This window comes from Protopterus annectens, chromosome 9.part0 (assembly GCF_019279795.1).
Source record: "Protopterus annectens isolate FY-2018-M chromosome 9.part0, PAN1.0, whole genome shotgun sequence".
NCBI lineage: Eukaryota > Metazoa > Chordata > Ceratodontiformes > Protopteridae > Protopterus > Protopterus annectens.
Genome location: NC_056743.1, coordinates 509,946,629 through 509,969,048, shown reverse-complemented (window position 1 = coordinate 509,969,048; position 22,420 = coordinate 509,946,629). Strand labels below are relative to the sequence as shown.

Below are 22,420 nucleotides of genomic sequence, written 5' to 3'. Positions count from 1 at the left end.
CTTCTGAGGGGGTATTCAGGCCTACTCACATCACTATTTCAAAGACAAAGACTCCGGTTAAGTCTAAAGCTCCTGCTCAAGCTTCTTCTGAATCTACTCCCAGGACACAGAAGCAATTGTTAAGGATGGCTGAAGATTTGCTTACAATGATTAGGGGTTCTCACCCCCCTCCCCCGAGAAAAGGCCTCGACAGGATGTTCCTATGGATTCCTCTGATCAGGCTTCTATATCGTCTGTCTCTTCCTCTGATCAGGAATATTCTTTTCCTCCTTATGAGGATTCGGATGCTGAGGACTCCTTGCCCTCTGCCTCTCCGCCTGAAGATTTTTCTTTTGGGGAAACCTTACATGAGATGAGGGAACATTTTCATTGGGAAGGTCAGGATTATTCTGCTTCCAAGAGGAGGCTTAGAGAATTTCTTCTTCCTCAACATAGGCCTTTGGCTATCCCTCCTGTTCTTGACATTGTGGATGATGCTTTTTCCGAGGCTAATTTGAATCCTGATTCCATGCCTCCTGCTCCCTCTAAGCCTGATGGGTTTTATAGGGTTCCTGAGTCTCATTTGTTCTTATTTAAGAATCCTTCTGCAGATCCTGAAACTATATCTCAAGGTTCTAAGGCTGCTAAAGTTGCTACTTCTAAGAATCCTATTCCCTCTGAGAAGGATTTTCGTGCTTTAGACAGGTGGGGCAAAAAGGTATATACTTCTGCTACTCTTTCTGTTAGGGCTTTAAATTGCCAGTTTCATATGTTTAAGTATCAGCAATTTCTTTTGTCTGTTTTAAAGCAAAAGCTTGCTTCCCTTCCTGCATGTGCAGAAGATAAGGAACTACAGGATGTATTGCATGCAACTGAACAAACATAGCTTGCATTGTGGTTTTGATGCTTTGAATGCTTCTTGCAGGGCCGCAGCCTCTGGTACTGTTATCAGGAGACATGCTTGGCTTCGTGAGCAAAGTTTACTTGAACAGGTTAAGGCTAAATTATTAGATGCCCCTGTTCAGCATGATGTTCTTTTTTGGATCTAACGCTGAGGAGGTTATTAAAAATATGGAAGAAAGGGCAAAATCTATGCTAACTGTGAAAGATTTCTTGCAAGTTCAGCCTCCTAGATTTTCCAGGAATTGGCCCTCCAAGAATTGGTCCTTTCCCACGTCTGACAGGCCTCAAAGGGGAAGATATAGACGCTCCAGAGGTCGTGGCCAAGCTCAGGCCTCCTACAGATCGAGGCAATGGACTGCTGCTTCACCTAGAAGGGGAGAAGACAGATCCCAATCTCAAAGAAAGCAAACTCAATGAGACTCTCGGTTGGGCTACAGGACCTCTTTACCTGGATGCCCCTCTCGGAGGAAAACTTTCTCTTTTTTACAGAAATTGGACTCGTATTACCCAGGACAAATGGGTTTTGGACGTGATTTTTAAAAGGCTACAAATTCCACTTTCATACCTTGCCAAGGGCTTTCGGTTGGCCAGATCTGCCAAAACCTCAATGGTCAGAGGCCTTAAATCAAGTGGATGCTCTTCTGGCCATGAGAGCCATAGAGCCTGTTCCACTCTCAGAGATGGGAAAAGGTTTTTATTCGAGACTGTTTCTGGTTCCAAGAAAACAAAGCTCATGGAGACCTATTCTGGACCTTTGTGTTAAACACCTTTTTGGGAATTCCAAAATTCAAGATGCTTACTCTGCAGCAGCTGATTCCAATGCTCTCTCAGGATGCCTGGATGGTGACATTGGACCTAAAGGAAGCTTATTTACACATTCCCATCAGGCAGGAACGCAGGAAGTTCCTCAGGTTCAAGGCAGGATCGAGACACTTTCAATTCTCTGTACTGCCCTTTGGTTTATCTACTGCGCCCAGAGTTTTTACCAAGTGCCTGGCACCAGTAGTGGCTTATTGCAGACTCCAGGGGATTCAGATTTACCCCTATTTGGACGACTGCCTTATTCAGGCAGACAGCAAGGATCTTTTACTTCAACATCTGGATTTTGTTCAACGTCTTCTACTCCTACTGGGATTTTCAGTGAACACAAAAAAGTCACATTTGATCCCTTCTCAACAAATGGTATTTCTGGGAGCCCTCTTAAATACAACCTTACAAAGGGCCTTCCTCACTACAGAAAACAAATACAGCTGGCTTCAATTTTCAAGACTTTGGCAACTCTACCTCAGCTCACTGCAAGGAAATTCCTGCAGGCACTGGGCTACATGGCTTCCTGCATTCTGTTGATTCCAAATGCAAGGCTCCATATGAGAAAGCTTCAATGGTATCTGAAAAGTGTATGGTCGCAGCATTACCACGATCTGGACACTCTGATTCCTCTGATCCCCTGCCTCCAGAAGGAGTTCCTTTGGTGGTCCAGGGTGTGTGCTTTAAACGAAGGAAAGCCTTTCCGTCTTCCTCAACCTTCTCAAATCATAACCACGGACGCCTCGGATTATGCTTGGGGAGCACATTTTCTAGGCAATTGCCAGCAGGGAACCTGGACAAAGGATCATCTTCACTGGCACATCAATCTGAAGGAAATGTTGGCAGTTCACAATGCTCTTCTCGCCTTCAAGAACCTTTTGCATCCAGGGCCTCTCTTGATTTACACAGACAACACCACAGTCATGTGGTACATAAGCAGGGGGGTTCTCATTCGTACCCCCTTTGCAGACTAGCTATGGCTTTATGGGACACAGCTCTAAATCTGAATCTACATCTCCAGGCCCAATTCATACCAGGAGAGCAGAATCTCTTAGCAGACAGCCTGAGCAGGAACATTTTGGATCCTCACGAATGGATGCTAGACACCAACTTATTCAACAGGATTACTGCAGTTTGGGGATGCCCCCAGATAGATCTGTTTGCATTCCATCTCAATCATCAGCTGCCTCACTTTTGCACCAGGTCATTCCACAAAGCAGCTTGGAAAGTGGATGCCCTGTCCTTCAGCTGGAGAAACCTTTCGGGATATGCTTCCCTCCTCTTCCTCTACTTCCTCGGGTATTACTAAAGATAAAACAGGACAAGCCCAAGTTCCTCATCTTGATTGCTCCAAATTGGCCTCGACAGTTTTGGTATCCAACTTTAAAGCACCTGTTCTTGGAGCCTCCTTGGATTCTCCCTCTGAACCCTTCTCTTCTGTCCCAGCATCAGGGTCAGTTGCTACATTCCAATCTCAAGACCCTTTGCCTGGCAGCTTGGCTCTTCAAAGGAATTTGATTTCTTCTAGTCTTCCCAAACAAGTTTTGGATGTTCTTTTGGAAGCTAGACGCCCTAGCACTAGGAAATCCTATGCCTCTAAATGGAAGAGATTTTGCATTTGGATGCAGGACCGAGGCTTGGACCCTCTGGTACCTGATCTCTCTTCTATTTTGCTTTACCTTTTGGATCTTTTGTCTAATGGACTTTCCTTTTCTTCCATTAAGATTCATGCTTCTGCTATTTCTGCTCATTTCAATACTGATCCCCCTGTTTTTTCTCATCCTTTGGTGAGACAATTCTTGAGAGGGGCTAAGAATTTAAGGCCTCCCAGGACCCCTCCTATTCCTGCTTGGGATCTTAATTATGTTTTGGAAAAACTTACTTTGCCTCCTTTTGAGCCTGCTGCATCTTCAGATATTAAGTTTATATCTTGGAAGACAGTTCTTTTGTTAGCTTTGACTTCTGCCAGAAGGGTCTCAGAGTTGCAAGCTCTCATGGCTGTGGAACCATACCTTATTTTCCACCAGGACAGAGTATCTTTGAGGACCAATCCTACTTTCGTGCCTAAGGTGATTTCGAAAGTGGCTTTAAATCAAACAATTCACCTTCCTACCTTCTTTCCTAATCCTCAGAATAAAGGGGAAAGGATTTTGCATTCCTTGGACGTGCACAGACAGTTACGATTTTATTTGGACAAGACTAAAGAGTTCAGAAAATCTGACCAATTGTTTGTTTCTTTTGCCTCCAGTTCTCTTGGAAAGGCTATTTCCAAACAAACTATTTCCAAATGGATTTCTTATGGAATAAGATTTTGTTACACTCATCATGGGAAACTGTTTCCAGGTACAGTGAGGAGTCATTCTACTAGAGCAGCTGCTACTTCTACAGCTTTTCTCAGGGGAGTTCCTACCAAGGATATCTTGGAAGCTGCCACTTGGAGTTCTGTGCATACTTTTTCCAAGCATTACAATCTCCCTTTGTATTCTAAGACCAGGGCAGGCTTTGCCTCTGCTGTTTTGCAGGGTCTTCTTGCTGCCCCTTCTGTCTAGACCTCCTCCCTTTTTTCACTGCTTTGGGATTCCACCCTACAGTTATGACTGCAACAGTGAAACGATGAACATAGTACAGTTGTGTACACCTACCATAAATGTAGATGTTCGAGTGTCTTCACTGTTGCAGTCGGTGTTTTCCTCCCTCCTATCCCCTCTTTTTTTTCTCTTTTGTGGTGTATTTGTGTTTCCTTGTTGGATTCATTTATGATTTTTGGGAAATTCTGACATCTAGGGCAAGAAAGGCTGGAGAAGATGGCGTTGGCTGAGGGCTATGTACCAGAGCTTACTGACGTCAGGGTACTGGCTTGTACAGCCGACGCCGGACCCAGACTTTGGGATTCTGGCCGACCTCGGGCTGCCTGCCGGCAGGAGCACCCTACAGTTATGACTGCAACAGTGAAGACACTCTAACATCTACATTTATGGTAGGTGTACACAACTGTACTTTCCTACTACTGATTTCGCATTTTCCATACCAAATATTTTCACAAATTTATTCAGAAATCTGCAATGTTTTGTTTTACCTTTTGTCTTCCCTTCTAGGTTGTCTCTATGTCCTTACTGTTGCGAATAAGGTTGCAGTCTCAACCTATAACAATAATCCCTGTTGAAAACTGATTTCTCAAATTTTTTCTTAAGCTCCATAATAGTTTTTGGTGGAATGTAAGTGCATGCTACCTTAATCCTCTTCCCTTGCCCCTTATTGCCACAAATCTGCCAATGTTGTTTTTCCCCTCTATTACTTTTGGATCCCTTCTAGCTAACATTGTTCCCATTTTCCCCCGTGAACCCCACCATTCTACTATCATTCTGGAATCCTTTGTCAAATTCGTATGTTCATTTCTTAATGTGTTGCCTGCAGCATTTCTATTTGCACTCTGCAGTTTAGAGTATAATTCAGTACTGTTTAATTTGTCTGCAACTTGTAAGACCATTTGTGTTTCAAAATAATATGGATAGAATAGCCATTGTAATGAAAAGCTGTTGCTCCCACGTAATGTACATGTCTGATTTTTTGTATGCATTTCCAGGTTTCGTCTTTCATGCACACTCAAATATTTGACAGGCAGATCTATTTTATTCGTAATCCTCGCCTTTTGAACCTATGTTGCATTTTTCATGACTTTAAAGAAAACCCTCAAAAAAAAAAAATACATTTTCTGAACACCCACATCTCCTGTTCATTTATAACAGAGTTGAAAAGCTATGTACATCTTCAAAAAGAAGTTTAACCCTCCAGATAGGAACAATTGCCCCAGACTGATAGCTGTGTTGCCTAACCTCAAATTAAGGCTACCCTTGCTAAAGCACGTATTATTGTCTGTGTTCCCACTTAATGTTTTCTTGGATATTCCCCTCACAGATTTGAAAAAACTGCTTGTACGCTTTCAGGAAACGTGAATTGTTAGCTCAGTTGGGGGTGTTGAGGAACACTGGCTGTCTTTAACACAGTTAAAACAGTATAGTTTTGTTTAAAGTATTTAGGCTGCTTCCCATAATTCACAGCTTTCATTTTCATTGAATAACTTGCCATTGTGCCTTTAAATTTTTTATTTCCCTTTGCAAAGAATGCACAGGACCCTCTTAATTGCACCTTTAGTTTGCTCATATCCTTGTAAAAGTAGTTGGCAATGAGAAAACAAAACTGATCTTTGTAGATGCTTGAAAGACTTTGTAAGTTTCACTTGGAACATAATGTCGAACCGTTGTCAGCTGCTGACTACTGATGTCCACCGATAGCATTTGCTAATGGGGGGGGAAGCTAATATCTTTGCAGTTGCATTTTTATTGGTTTCATCATTTTTTTCATATTTATATAGCTTAAGCCAGGAGCATTAATGTAGACACCCACCCTTGTAAAAATAAGATGGTTATTTTAGCTATTTAGTATAATCTGTGCACTTTTTACACCCAAACCCATTAGCTCCAGATCACAGCATATTAACTCAATCTTGCTTCTGTCCAGCTTTTTTTTTTCTTGTTATACTTCAAAGCTTACATTTCTTGTAACTAAAAAAAAATAATTTATCTTGGTATCATTAATACATGTTTTATAACGAGTCACTGAAAGTACTCCCCCACATTTCAATTAACCTGATGCACAGTATACAGTTTTTCTTTACTTTGTAACATGCAGTTTATATCCTAAAATGTTTTATGCAAACTAAGAATGAAATTTTTTACTTGGCAATTGTTTTTATAATTTTTAATTGTTATGTATAACTTTGTATTGATCAGCTGTGGACCTATGGCAGTAGTTATTGGTTTTATAATTGCTTTGTTTGTTTTAAAACCAAGTAAAAAGAAATGGCTTCAATGTTAAAATTGTGTAATATTTTTTGATTGCACTTTCAAGATGCAGTTTTTCACATTGGTCTACTAGCCATCTTTTCTGGACCTTGGTGCTTGTTTTTCCTGGGAAAGAGAGGCACCTTTTTCAACTTTACCATTGAACAAACTTGTCTGTCTTCCTCTCGGTCACAAAAAAGTTAAACAGCCTTTTCCATCACAACAGGCTAGCAATTTGCTTCAACTTTAGGTGGGGGTGTCAGCTGTCACAATAGCTTGTTCAAACTACTCTTCTCTTCCCCTAGTCCACACTGGCTACAGGTACTCCACCAGAGGGATCTTACCAGAGTAAGGACACATCCTCTGCAGTTATTGGAGGGTCCCCCCAGTGGGCAAGGGAGCGACATACTTGTAGGTCTTGGGAGAGGGAGCAGCAAAGACTTCTGCTTTGTTAGAATGTTGCACCCATCCCTGGGAAAGCTGCTGCCGCCATTAATTTTGTTGGCCTCATTTTTTCTTTCCAAAAAGAAATGGAAAATTTAACATGTCTGCTGCTCCTCAAATTTCCGTACACAGGAGTAGTTCATTGAGAATGGCTCAAGGTTTAATTCAGGCCATTGATCTTTTTATAAGGTGGTTTCTGTTTTCTGATTCGTACTCTGCATAGAGCTCATTTTCTGATTTCTCCTTTTGGGGTTTCTCTCTCTCTCTCTCTCTCTCTCTCTCTCTCTGACTATTTATTTCTAGAATGTGCCAGTTTTCAGCGAGAGAACACTGGTTTCAGCTTTGGAGAATGTATTACTGCCCGAAAATGTTCTGATATTCAGCCTGCTGTTGCCAAAAAGGCAGCTAGAATGTAAAAGTTTTAAAATATCTTAAATTTTTATACACTCTTCCAAAACCTGACCTAGCATCTATAGCTTTAGTTAATTAAATGTTTTGCAGCAGTAGAATTGTCCTATTTTCTGACAAGTGGCAAGATTATTAAGTATAGAGAAAAAAAAATGTATGCTTCTGAAACTTGATTCAGAATTTTCAATGGTTAGGTGTGAAAATACTAGTTTGCCTGCAGTTTCTTCTTGAGGAAAATCTTGTGCGTCTGTCTAATTTGATACTACCAGTTCTATGGCCAGTGGTACTGTTTTGAGGAGGTTTGCTTAGCTGTATTCTCAGAACACCTCCCAGATTGTGAAAAAATAGATTAAATCTCTGTCCAAAGGAGAATTTATATTTTTTTTGTTAGTGTGTTGAAAAGGTTTAGTTGATGCAGGGAATATCCCAGGATTTTTCAACCCTCCTTTTTCATTTTTTCCCAAGGGATTTTTATAGTCATGCAGTTTTGACACAAGTCTCAACAAAATTGTGGTAAACTGACATTTAAGAATTGGCAAGTGGGTTCCAAAAATTATTCAGGAATCCCTCAAAAAATGACAGTACAAGTCAGAACTGCTTCATGTGAAGTGGGAACTGATTCCAGACCAGTGGCAATCTCTGGGGAAATGCAGCTGTGTCTCCAAAATGTTTTGTTAATGTCATGGACTATGTTGAGATCCCTGGACCGAGTGACTTGTCCCATTTGATTAGCGGATGTGCAGTTTTTCCATTAGGGCAGGGTCAGAGACTGCTTTGTAGGCCAGGCACCGGTAGTCTCTCAACAGCCTGTATGATACAGAGTACAGTGACAGGGCTTCAATATTTTTATGCAAGTCCAAGTTTTGGAGGCCCTGACTTCTCTTGGTTAGAAACCTGCAACAACTGGCGAGACCACAGAAGTGTCTGGTGAGATGAGTACAAAAGGGAGCATTGTATTCAGTGGTGTGATTAAGAGAGAGTACAGCAGAGTTGTAACCTTCTTAATCTTGGATGTGATGTCCTTGTTTGAGATCCCCAGTATGGAAGGCTTTCCTTACCCTTATGGACGTGGTGATTGAAGTTTGGATGGATGTCAACCTGTGTTCCCAAGTTTCTCCACCAAGGTGGCTTGTTTCGTCAGTAAGATCTGGATTTAGTTCTGTCAGGTACAGCTGAGTTAATACATTTTTTTAAGGGGGCTGTAAAGTGCATTTGTGTACTCTTCTGCTAGGAATCGTCCTTTTTTTTGTGTTAATAGGGGCTTTTTCACCATTGCTTAGTAGGTTATAGTTTGCTTTGGAGAATTTTTGTTGTGCTCCTGTGGGGGGTATTGGATCTGATCTTTGCTTCAAATGAGACTGGTTTATGGTCAGACCTTACCAGGGAGGGTAACACACAGGGTAGTGGATTGAGCCCCCCAAATTGATCACTATTTCTAAGACATTTGAGCCCCTCGTGGGGGTGCTTGCCAACTGTCCCAAGGCATTTGAATCGATAAAATCCAGGAACCTCAGAGTGAATCATGTAAGTTGCCCAATCAATAGGATAGTTGAAATCTCCTCTGACCAAGGTGTTTGGCTATATACTGACTGACTCTAGCAAGTCTGTGTAGGAGTTGTGCTGGTTCATGGTGGGGACCTGTAGCTAGTGATATGGTAGGGTATTTTGCCTATAGTTAGTTGGACCTGGAGTAGCTTGAGTCATACTGTTTAACCAGTCTTGGTGTATTTGATTTTAATGAAGATGGCTACACCTCCGCCTTTGTTTTTTTTTTTCATGCTCATTTTGAGGTCTGAACACTTGCAAGGCGTTGTTGCCTTGTATTGCTGGGGTGCTGTTTGTGGCCCTGGGAACAAATATCAGTGACTGCACAGACATCAGTCTTGCAAGGTGGGGAGTGCAGTTTACTGTTGAGGCTCCCAGCATTTAGAAGCATGACCTTGACGTTCTTCAATGGAATTCTTTGTCAGAAGTTTTGTTTTGACATTGCCTAAAAAGGCACAATAGAGAAGGCAAGCATCTTTGCCAGTATCCAAAAGCCTTGAGACAGGTGAAGCATGGTCAGTCAACCACGTCTTCCCATGTCCGATCCTGGATCCCCCTGGAGTGGCACCAGAAGCTAAGCCAATTATTGCAAGCAGTCTTTTTTATTTATTTATTTTTTTCTGTATTATTGCAACATCCTAGGTGAATGTAGATTGCTGCTTAGGGCTAGGAAAATGCCTGTCTGGGAGGTAGTTTGATTTCAGTCGTGTCTTTCTTCATGTAGTCCAGAGAGGTACGTCTCCAGTCATTCGCTCTTCCATGTACTATGATACTCATAACATTGATTTGTTGCTGAGTGACTTGAGTGCATGAGTGAATTGACATCCTGGCACCTGACAAGCTGAACAGGACAAGTGAAGACGATCATGAATGTAAATTAGATTAGACTTGATCCATCAGTGGGGAGTTACTTAAGTAGACCTTTTTATATCCTTTATGAATGATCAGCTGGCTAGATTCTGCTCTAGGTCTCTGTGCAAAAAAGGACGAAGAGTTTTTTGGACATGGTTTTTTTTGGACAAGAATGTTTCTGTATGCTTTTAGACTCTCTCCCCAGTTGTCTTTACCTGGGTACACTTTAGACTTTAATTTGTACCTTAAGTAGTTGACCTAAGTTTTATTATAACTGTTCTATGATTGCTGTTATTAATTTTTTTTTTTTTTTTTGGAGCTTTTCTCCCCAGGCCTCTGCTGAAAACAGGCTCCTCGGACCCCAGTCAGACTATCCCGATTTAAATGTCAAAATAAATCCAGGGTACTTGTGAGGCTTCAGAAGGAATCGCCTAATAAAATTGTAGTAAATATCTTCTGGCCTGTCTCCCTTCTGGAAGTGGCCAGGTTTAGTTACCACAAGCTTCCTTGCAGAATGAATCTACTGACACAAAATCAGGGATGTTTAGTATATCCCTATCCAACTCTACTTGAGTTGATTGCCTGGATGATAGGGTCTAGATTCCTTTTTGGCACCTGTTTTCTGAGGATGTGTAGTAGATTCTAATGGAGGCAAGAAAGGCTGCTACTAGAAAATCATATATTAGCAAATGGAAAAGGTTTTTTAGTCTGCCGGCAACCTAACTAGTACCCATTCTGGGCTAGTTGTTCTGTGGTTTTACAATAGTTGCTTTCCCATTGCCTTTCTTACTCTTCCATCAAGATCCAGTTATCTGCCGTTTTAGCATGTCTGCCCATAGATGCTTTCAATGCATTCTCATTTCATAGGTTCATAGGTTTAGGTTCATAGGTTCATACTAGGCTATCTGCCCGAGGGCATTTATAAGCCTATCCCATAGTTTTGTGGCTTACGCCACCCCTTTAGTTTGGAGAAACTATGCCCATTATTTTGCTGTGCCTCTGTCGAGCAGTGACACTGAGGTAACCCCTGGGGTGTATCTGCGATCTCCCATCCATTGGTCAAGATTCCTCTTGAACAAGGCCAGCGAGGTGCTCTGCCTCACATAAACCGGGATTTTGTTCCACAGCATAGGGAGTTTTTGGGTGATAAATCTATCCCTCCAGCACGTCCTATTAATAACCGTGTCGAGGTTTAAGTCTCCCGCCCTTGTGGCTCTGAGGGATCTAGATTTTTTGAGATGAAGCATGTTCATCAAATCTGGGTTTGACATGGCCTTGTATGTCAGGCATTAGGTCACCTCTGAGCAAGCGGTAAGCAACTGAATATAACTGGAGTTCTTTCAGTCGGGCAGCATAAGACATTTTTGAGACCCTTTATCCTTTTGGTGAAGAACTTTTGTGGCCTCTCCAGCTGCTGCAAGTGTCGGGTCAGATACATTCCGAATGGGGCATTGTACTCTATCATTTGTCTGATGAGTGATGAGTATAGGGAGACTATGATTTCCCTTGATCTAGATGTGAATCCCTTCATGATAAGGTGGGCAATGTAGAAGGTCTTCCTAACTACTTCTGCAATATGAGTGTCGAATGAAAGGCTACTGTCAACCTGGGTTCCCAGGTCCCTAATAACTTCTTCTGTGTTCAGGGGATTGCCACCTATATGGTAGCTAGGGGTAACCTTATTTTTCCCGAAGGGTATGACTATGCATTTCTTGGCATTTAACTTTAGGCCATGGCTCTGGCACCAGTTGTCCGTTTCTGTGAGACCCTTCTGAAGGATATCTGTCTCGGATGTGTTTTCAACTACGGCGCCCAGTTTGCAGTCATCTGCAAACTGTCAGCCATAACCAAGCAAACAAGAGTGGGCCCAGGACTGAGCCCTGTGGGACACCACTTGTGACAGGCTTTGAGTCTGACATGGCGCCAGCAACTCTGACCCTGTGGGTTCTGTCACTCAGCCAGTTTGCAACCCATCTTGTAATGTATGGGTTTACATTTAAGTTGATGAGTTTTTCAATGATACCCGAGTGAGGTATTGTATCAAAAGCCTTCGCCAGGTCTAGGTAGGCTGTATGGACTGCCTTTCCCTCGTCAATGGCCTTGGTGACTGTTTCGAAAAAGTCAACCAAGTTTAAAAGGCATGATCTGCCTTTGACAAAGTCAAACTGGGTTGGATCCAAAGTCTGCAAGTTCCCTATGTCTTTATTTATGAGATCCATTATGATCCTCTCCATGGCTTTGCAGATAAGGCTTGTCAAGCTAATGGGACGGTAATTTCCGGGGTCGGTGGAGGCACCGCCTTTGTGGAGTGGGACCACAGTCGCTATGCGCCACTCCCTGGGTAATGATCCGAGGTGAGACTAAGATTAAACAGCTGTCCTAACTGTGGGTTTAATTCCTCGTTGAGTTCATGGAGCACACAGCCGGGGACACCATCAGGTCCCAGGGATGCTGTGTTCTTTGCCTTGGAGAGAGCAGTTCTCACCTGGGCGTTAGAGATGTTTTGGGGGCTACAATCATTTGGTATAGATATCTCTCCTTTAGGGGGGGGGGGGAAGTTTGCACTGAACCTGTCAGCCAGTATGTTGGCAATGTCTGTAGGATCAGTAATCTTCACATCATTTTGAACTAATTCTGAGCATATCTGGGAGTTTCCTCCTAGGTTTCTGACATAGCTAAAGAATGCCTTATGGTTGTCTTTAGAGTCCTTGGCTATTTTTTTCTCAAAATTAGCTTTGGATGATTTTATGAGAGCTCTTAGCTTTTTACTTATAGTGATCAGCGGTGTCTTACCTTTTAAGGATTTTGCTCTATCTTGTAGTAGCTTTCTCCTTTTGTTGTAGAGTTTGTTTATGGCTGGGGTCCACCAGACTGGACGCTTGCCTTTGGTACAAAGAGTCTTTGTTTTGCTTGGGATTGCCTGATTCATGCAGCCCTGCAGGTGCTGGTAGAAGGCATTTGTAAGTGATTCAGCGGTTTGAGTAATGTTAACCGCCGGCTCAGGGGCCTTAAAGGAGACCACACTAGTCTTTAGAAGTGTGAAGGGGTTTTGCATAGAGTTTGCCCCTCCCTGGGTTCTTAATTTTGTGTAAGGGAAGCTTTTTACTTGCTGTATTTGAACCAGCTAAACTAATCTTTTGACTTGAGATTCTTGACATGAAAGACTGTTTTAATGATTACTCTAACCTCTGCAAGAAGAATATTTGAATTAGAGGTTCTTGTGGTGAGTTGGTGTTATTTTCCACAGAGATGGGGGTTTCTTTGTGAACTAATCCCTCAAATGATGGGGTCCTGGATCCGACTCTGCCCCCCTTTACCTTTAATGCCTCATTAACCTAACATACCTCAGATGTCATTTGCCACCATCTTTCTCTGATGTGCATCTTTCCCTGGAGTAGTGTGGTGTTGTTTCAGGGTTATAAGTTTGTGTTCTCATCATTCTTTTTCACCTGTCTTCACTTACCTACTAGTTTTCTAGTTCTCTGTGAGGCATTACTTTTCATTTCATACTTTTTAGTTCTTGTACTCTTGCTTTCTTTTCTGTTACCCTTTAGAGGGTATTCCTTTGGTGCCTCTTTTCTACTGTTAAAAAATTTATCTGGATGCTGTGGAGCCTATCCCCCAGCACAAAGATTGACCCCCCCCCCCCAAAAAAAAAGGACAGTACATTGGAGTAAGGGGGTCCCAGTAGATGCCGTGGTTGTGGCAGTAGCCACTAAGAAACAGCTTGCAGAGCTCATCTGTCCATCCCCCTATCCGTGAGTCTGGGTCCTTGGACAGATTTGGAAAACATGTTTACACTTCAGTGACCTTTGCCCTGTGGTCATTGAAATATTTAGTGCACTTTTACAAGGCTGCAAATCGGTTTGACAAAAGGGGTCTTCAAATCTTTTAAACAGGTCCATGTCTGTGGAGGACCAGAATAAGATTTCTTCACAACTGGCCACTCTTCAGTCTGTATCTAATGCATCAATGAGGCTGATATCCTACATTGCAGAGGGTACTTCACATGTGGTGCGTTTGGGCATGGACATCAAGAGACTTGTCCGGAATGCTCCTGTGCTATTTTACAGAGCCTTTTCAAGTTTTCATTCATTGGTGCTAGTTTTGATGGATCTTATTTTGCCCAAAGGTGAAGGAAATGCTCTTCTGAAGTGAGAAAGTTGGAAAGACATGGTTTTCCATTGGGATCAGTTTTTCTACTCCTCAGACTTTTTTTGTGGAATCAACGAGGATGCAGAAAGATGTGGGTTCGCAAGTCTCTCGGTCCTTTCCAAGACTCCTGAGGAGCTGGTTCCCCCAGAGGCAAAGGGGGGAAATTCTAATGGAAGATGCCACCATCATGACAGAAGTGGCTGCAGAACCATGGTAATTCTAATGACTTACTGTGGTTAAAACATTAGCCAGTAAGATGTTTAGGAAGCAAAATGGAATATAACCATAGACCGTTATAAATGTGAATTAAATTTCTATCACACATCTTTTGAAATGTATATGTTCTGACATGGTACAGTGATTGCCTTGCTATGCACATGCACGAGTTAGGCATTTTATTGAATCCTTGACACCATATTTCTGTTTTTGCTTACTGCACAAAGATGCCCTCACTTCAGGCACTACTATTTCTTAAAATTAATTTTGTGTACGTTTTCCCTGATTTTATGTAATTTCCTCATTTGCTTGTTGGAATGTCACCTGTTCTGTTTTTTTGTGTGCACAGATGCTATAAAAAAACTGAACTGAGTTCAGATGTTACTAATTGATGAGAGGTTGTCCTCTGGTCTGTGTTTAGCATTGTTACTACAATTACTTTAGTTTTACAATTGCTGTTAGCTCTTTAAAAAAAGATGAAAGCTACAGTTAACCTAATGTCAAGAAATAAATGTAAAGCTATTAAGTAGAGCAATTTTGAAGACTCCCAAATCCATAAAGGAGGATTTTCAGTGATTGAATTTAAATTTTATCTGTAAAAATCACTTTACTTCAGCACTGGTGACCTATGCTTGGAGATGTACTTGTCTCACTGCAGCTGCTTGCTGCTGGTGGGTGAGTGGTCTTAAGAGCAGGTTTCACTTAAGATGGAAGCAGGATGCATAATACTGACAGTTTTCAACCAGAACATCTTCAAAACAATTATTTACAACAATAGAGTTTTGTTGCTTTCTTACGGATTTACAGGGGTCATTCCATTTCCCTTCAGTTTAATCTTCAGCTAGTAGCATTTAACCTAGTGTGCATGTCCATTATGCAGACACTTTGAACCAAAAGACTTCAACTGACAAAAATGTAATCATTGTTTCTTCACTTGCCCAGATGTGGTAGCTTTCAAAAGTGGACGTGTACATCACAACACAGGGAAAAAGTATCCCATTCCCAAGGCTTAGACTATCCTGTTGTAATCAAATCCAGACTGAAGTCATTGTATTTTCTTGTCTTATTTTTACTGATCAGTATAAGTGTGATATTCTTCGTTGATGCTCCCAGGTTCTTTTATAGTCTGCCCATTCGTCTCTACACAGCCTACTACTTTTCACTGCGAGTTGTACAAGCTGTGCTAGTCTTCGGAGGTAGTGTGCCCACTCTTTCCTTAAGTTGTCACAATCGCCAGTCTGTAGTCCATATCCGGTGAATGTCATTTGAGACCACCTGCGAGACTGTTGAGGGGTTCCGTGCATCTATGGGAGGAGAGCATCCTAGAGAGAGCTGCTATTCCTGCTCTTATCAGTTGTATTGCTTGCTGTGGACGCTGTCCATTAGGCTGTCCGTATACCACTGTATGCAATAAGGAATGACATTAGGAGTGTTGCATATTCGTCCTTAATGGTGATTCTCTTCAGACCTTCCCACTTGTGTTTCCCAGCTGGTACTTACTGGGTGTCATGCTGCACAGATCAACCCAAAGCTACAAAAAGTAGCATGCTTTCACCACCATGTCACCTCCACTCTCCCTTCCCCAGAAGAGAGGTGACCAAGGAAAGCTGGTTACTTTTCTCCCCATTGCCAGCTTTAGCCGGTGCCTAAACCTCCAAACTGTGGTCACACTCAAGGCATGCTGTATACAAACAAAAGCCTGTACACATTTTTTTACTGATTAAATGACATCCTGAGTCTACAATAATAATTTTATTTACTTGTAGGATTTTAGGGGTCTTGATGCATCTTTTTAAGAGACCCCCCCCCCCCACCCAATAAAATAAAAATTAATGGTCCGGTTGTAGGTTATTTGCAAACTCATACTAGAATTCTTAAGACTATCTAAATTCTTATTTTGTAGTCCTGATTGATGTACTGGTGTCCTGCAGAGAGCAGAACAGAAAACCTTTTATTAGTCTTCCTAAAATACCTCCATGAAGACCACCACAAAGGCATGTATCTTTCTTAGACTTGGAACATTTTGTTTCTGCCTCTGACCCACTGTTTCCATTTTCTGAAGTGTTTTCTTCAGAAAGCACTTCTGAAATTTTTTATACACTGATAGCTTTTCAGAGTTAAAGGCTTTTTATTTGTAAATCCACCTCACTTGGTTCTTCAGTGTCTTGGAAGGCAAGTCCTTCAGTTCCATCAGCTTTGTAGATTGTGGTAATTCTCTCTTGTCATTTGCCTATTGAGCAGGAAGTTTGGTAGCTAACACAGACTAACAGCTGACAGAATTAAGGCTATGAGGTTTTAAAAGCCGATTCCTGTAAATTCCCACATCTTCCATTTGCTCCCTGGTTGCCCCGATGGGTTACTTGTGGCTAGTAAGCCTGCTTAACAAAAAATGTATGTAGTGCTAATCGGGTCAGACTGACTCCTTTCACTCGCTCAGGAAAAAAGAAAAGTTCTAGTCAGCAGATTCTTTAAAAATATTTGGACTTTTTTTAATACAAAACTTTATGGAGTGTAATTTGAGACTTTGTAGTGTTCTGGATAATAGGAAGAGTATATTTTGTTTGGTATTTTATTGTTCTAGATGGAGGCTGTGGTATAACTTGAATTTTTTGACTGCATTAAAATAGAAAACTGTTATTGCTGTGCAGCCTATGTAATATCTGCTGTTCTTGCCTACAGTTTTCATCTTGGGTAATTCACCTCCATATTGTGACAGTGACCTAACACTTTATTAATATTTGTCGAACATCTTGCTTCTGACCAGGATACAACTGTGATTTTCATCCAGTAAAGAAGTAATAGTACTATGACCCTCTGCGAAGGGATTAACAGTTGTAAGTATATGTACCACAGCAGTAGATCAGAGGCTACAGCAGAACAGCTTTACCTCTGTGCCCCTGCCAAGGAGTAGCGCAACTTTACCTCCGTGCTCCCGCCAAGGAGTAGCGCAGCTACTGGATTTCTGAGGTTTTTTTATTTCTTGTGATGAAAAGAAGCTCAAACTAATAAAAGCTTCTAACAGTGTTAATTTATAAATTGCATGCACTACCCTTTGTTTGTTGTAATGCTAATGTGATCTCAGGAAGGATGGAAAGTAGGCCAGAGGGACTGTGAATTAGAAGTGTGGCTGGTATGAGAATAAGATTGGTAGGTTACAACTCAGATGGTATGATTTACTGCTAGATTTACCTTTCTTCCAAAATCTGCTTTTATAGTATGTTAACATAACATGCAACTGAAGTTTTCAATGCTGTACAGCCAGCAAAATGGTTAGCTTCATCAAGACTTTAAGTTTGCATCAAACGTACTTGATTTTCTTTCTTGGGTTTTTGTAATAGAAGCTGGAGGAAAATGATAGAAGAGCAGTTCATCAGATCGATCAGTTGCAGAGAGAGCAGCGCTATCTAAAGCGGCGACTGGAACAGCTAGGTGTGGAAAGGATACGAATGGACAGTGTGGGGTCTGCAGCGTCTTCAGACAGATCGGATTCGGATAGAGGTAAGATGGAGGTAGAAACCTAGGCTGTTGCCGTATCTGTGTACTAGTTTTGGACAGTAGATAAGGTGTTGAGTTTCGCATTGCACAGCAAAGGCTGTTTTTCCCACTGGCTTTGGCTGTCGTTCTTCCCTTCTATTCATTCCTCGACTGTTGCTGATTCCCCAGCACAAGGGCGAGAGTTGATTTAGAAGGGCTCTCTTCCAAGCATGTGGGCTGACCGGAGTACCTGTATGACTTTGGAGGCTTCTAATGTTGCTGTCATGAGTGCATGCTGCTAGACACAAATGAAAATGAAGGCTGCAGTCATTGGCTTGGGAATGCCAAGTTGACATGCAAAATTATGGCCATTTCAGCATCTCGCAAGCCTCTACTTTGTGGCTCACCAGAACCCCCCCAGTGAGGGTCAGGCTGGTGTTGGCTACTTTTACCTTGTTCTCTCCTATCTGGCTGTTTGGCAGTGCCCAGCTCACAGCACTAAATCTGGCTTTTCTGGGTTACAATCAGGGCTTTATTCCTGTACTTTGAGCTGGTCCACAGTCCATTAAAATGTTATCTTTAAAAACTTTCACACTTGAACGTTTTGCATTAAAATTTAACTGAAAATAAAGGGGCAATAATTGGGATAAATCAATACAACTTTTGTATTGGTGATGAGTGTAATCCTGTGTTTTGATGCAGTTATCCCAGCTGTTTCCGGTGTAATTCATATTTTTTTTCTACCTTTTTATGTAAATTTTTCCAAAACTTGATTTTTATGGAAGCTTATAACTTGTGTTCATTTTTAAGTGATTGTTTATAGTGGTTACAAGTAAACGTTTTTGTTTTGCAGAAGAAATCGATGTGGATGTAGAAAGCACGGACTACTTAACAGGAACTTTGGACTGGAGTGCCAGCAGTGTGAGTGATTCAGATGAGAGAAGCAGTCTGCGAAGTAGCTGTAGTGATGAGGGTTATTCCAGCTCAAGTATCAAGCGAACATTATTACTGCAGAGCAGTCTTAAGGACCATACCTGTTTATAACCAGAAGTATCTCCAGTGTTTGGTTCATCATGCATTGCTGCTTCCTTGTTCGATGTTTCATTACTTCATTGGGCCTTATTCCATAGGTCTCTACAGTTTAAAGCACTCCAGAGACTCTTTACAGAATTCTGCTTAGAATAACTTGCAGTGTCTGTTAGCTCTTTTATCAGAAAATTTATAGAAACAATTGACAACTGAATGAACATTCCATTGGAGAAGTTGTCATTATCCTGTTCAGAAGATATTTTATCTGTGTGCATTTTTGTACATGTTAGTGATGTTATCTATTTGTACCCCTCTTAACATCAGCATTTTCCTAACTGGTAATGACAGAATTCATGAAGGGAGTTGAAACTAGTATTGCCAGACAGCAGTTACAGCATTTTGACCAGTTTGTAAAATGACCCCCTCTTTCAAAAAAAAAAAAAAAAAGCTGATTTTTCTTTGTCTCCCTTGGGTAGTTTGTCATTAAGGTAGAAGGCTGTTTTTTTAATTAGCTATTGTGTTTTCGGTAGTGGTGATATAAAACAGTGAACCAGAGGCACATGTGTGTGCCAGGAAGACCTCTTTTCCACTTGTACTGTATCTGGCAAGTCTTGACATAAGATCCATTTAAGACAAAAATATCTGTTTAAATGCAACAGTTATGTTTTCATGTGATAAGCTATGTAGTCTCCCTGATGGGCAGCAGGACAGTACTTTTCTGTTTCGTCTGCCTGCTGACCATTTAGCATCATCTTTGACTGCTATGTTTATGCCCTTCACAGGTCCAAAGGTTATTCGCAATGAGCCATCATCTAGGCAGCTGTCAAGAGTGTTTGTTTTCTGGCCCTAACCCCTCTCTTGCATTTGGTTGACAAGTGTACTCAGAGGCTTAGGCCTGCTGCATCTTCCCATATGAATTTACAGTTTCTTGCTCATGCGCCATGGAGACTGCCAGTTTTTTCCTGGCCTTTTGGTCCTTTTACAGTAGTTGCTGGTATTTCACTGGGCCAGATTGCCTGCCCCCCCCCCCCAGTCCTTAGAAGCAGTGAGTTTGTATTGGCTGCTCACCAGCTTTACCTGGCAGTACCTCTGCATTATTTTTAAGATATTTTAAAACTGCTGGCTTTTAAGTTGCATTTTCTTTTTTTGCCCATTCAGGGTTTTGCAGTTTTGTCCTACCTCAGCAATGTGTCTCTCACTGTGTAATGCATAGACATTGCATAATTTATTTTTCTAAGCTAGATGCTTTCTGCGAGATGCCACTTGAGATGCATAGTGAAATCCGGGGAGAGAGAAAATTGGCTAGAAAATTCAGCAATAATAAAATGCTGTCCGCAATGTTACCCTTTATTTCCGAAACCTGTTTTTCCGTTCTTTAGTTGATGGCTTTCTTCTACTTGATGTTAAGCAGAATAGTGTACTGCATTCACACTTTAGTGTTGGACATTGTCCTGTCTAAGCAGCATTAATTAAAACCACTAAGTAACTTTACATCTGTGATAGCAAGTGACCTGAGGTCATAGATGTTTTCACGGCTGGTGGCACTCTTATGCTTATCTGAAGTTGCATGCTTGTATAATTGTGCTACATGCAGTTCTACACATCACACTAATATTTGGACAGACTGTCTGTTAAGCACAATCTTGAATGAAATGTAAACATAATTGATTGAAGCAGTACATCTGTATAGTTCTGTGGTGACATCAAGCTGGTTGATGCAAAACTTTGCATATAAAACATTGCCTTTGTGTATTTCAGGGTAAAATGTAAGCTTTAAAATAAGTATCTTTTTAATATCTTAATGTTTTCCCAGAATTGTTTTTGAAGGCTTTTGTTTACAGGTTTCCTAGTGTTGCCTTCATTACAGACAGCTGATTTATTTAACAAAATGTAGCAGAAGTGTATGTAAAATTAGAACATCAGTGAAGTTATTTATAAATATTTAAAAATTAATTTAATAGAAAAAGCTTTTTGTTTCTTTTCTAATTTAACTGTGTAAATAGCTGCTACCTGATTATCTTGACTCTCCTCTGTTCTGAATTATCTGCATTTGCACCCTATTCCAGTTGTCATTTAGTCCTGTTCCCAAATAGATTTGTATATGGTAGTCCTTGCACATGGTTCCCTTTATTTTGGGTTTGAGGTAAAATGGAAGTTTGCATGCTGTGTGTAGTTTAGTGTTTTACTTTGTCACTCTACACGTGTATTCATTGATGCAAATAATTCTGAAGTGTGCACTCTTGGTATAATGTTTGCCAAACTGTTTTAAAAATCTATAGTTCATGTTCTTTGATCAGTGCAGTAGGATGCAGAAAAATCACTTTATCCTGTTGTGATATTTATTTCCTTGGGCTTTCCAATCCTGAAGTTACCACATTATGTAAAACAGCAATATAATCTAGTTCCACTTAGTCAGAATACTGCTGTTTTTGTGTTTTTATTAATCACTCCAAATCCTTTTAAATGCAGATTGTGTTGCTGATGTAGAAGTTGATTGGAAAACGTAGTAGCTTGTAGTGTATGAGAAGTAGAAAAGTGGTGTACTTTTATTTTTTGGATAAACTGTTTTTTGTTGCATATCCTGCTGTAGCTGCTCCATGTATATATAATATCTTTGGTATTCACAGTAATTTATCTTCTATGTTGTAGCCCTTTCAACGGGGGCTGCTGCTTCAGCTAAGATTTTATAGACTGCTTGACGTCCTCAGTGAATGGCTAGCTACACTGTTGGTTTCACCCAAGCCCTTCAGCTGAGGAGCTAACTGGTTCCCTTTCCCAAGTAACTGAATTGCTCCAGTGCTGAAGTTTTGAGAAATCTTTTCACTAAAATCTGTTTTACTGGGAATAGACAAGTAGTGCATGCAAACTCCATTTTAATTTGGAACAGCATTAAAGAGCAGCAGTTTTTATTCCCACAGTTTTCCATTTAATGTGGGAATAGCGGTACCAGTTAATCTTGACCTTGCCAATGCCAAAATATTATTTCTTATATTTAATTTCTCTTGACTTGAGAAATGCACATTCCATTCAGGTGTCATGCTCAGAATACGTGAGCTGTCACAACACTTGTTTGAGATTTTTTTTTTTCCAAATTGGATGTTGCTTGTGGACGGGAGGATATTTTTATTCCCTATAAGTTTCAGTGACCTGAGAATTGGTTGTTAGGAGTGTTGGTCCTTCACAAGGTAGTCAGAAGCCAGTAAATTTTGACCATTCTGCTTACTTCTAGTTGCAGTTCTGTCCTTTTAACTTTTATTGAGAAAAGGTTAATTGAAGTCAACCCACCCAGCTGCACCAGTTTGATGGAACTGACTATTCTAAGTAAAGTAGCCTGTCTGATTGCTTCTAGTCGTCTTTGTAGTGCTTTTGTGACTTTCGGTTTAGTCTTGGACAAGCACTTCTTGTACTGGTTTTAATGTCTTGAATTTTTGTAGCTTGTAGAACTGTGTATAAATATGGCAGGCCCTAACAGAATAAACTAGTGATATTTCCATGGATGTTTTTATTTTAAAATAGGATGTGTGATTTTTGGAGACAAAACTGGTTGTTAAACAGCCTGTTTATATAATCTCCAGATCTTTTTAGTTTAACTGCCCTGAATTTTGTGCCATATTTTTGGGCTTAAAGTAAACTATAATGATTGGGTTGCAGATAGTAAGCAGTGTGTTAATGTTTTCCCAAAATGGCTTTAAGAATTTCTAGAATCAGTTTCTCAGATTAGCATAGTTGTCATGAGCAACCCTATCATTCTGTATAGCACTGAAAGT

The 22,420-nt window shown here is 40.9% G+C and overlaps 1 protein-coding gene across 2 annotated transcripts in view; it reads left to right on the top strand.

Annotated features, from left to right (window-relative positions):
• MXD1 (MAX dimerization protein 1) overlaps positions 1 to 22,144 on the top strand; it is a 60,418-nt gene extending 38,274 nt beyond the window's left edge. For both annotated transcript variants that reach the window (XM_044083072.1, XM_044083071.1), the window contains exons 5-6: positions 17,489 to 17,648; positions 18,478 to 22,144. In XM_044083072.1, the coding sequence (XP_043939007.1) occupies positions 17,489 to 17,648; positions 18,478 to 18,668 (351 nt within the window). In that variant the 3' untranslated portion in view covers positions 18,669 to 22,144. The remainder of the gene's footprint in view (positions 1 to 17,488; positions 17,649 to 18,477) is intronic.
• The last annotated feature ends 276 nt before the right edge of the window (positions 22,145 to 22,420 follow it).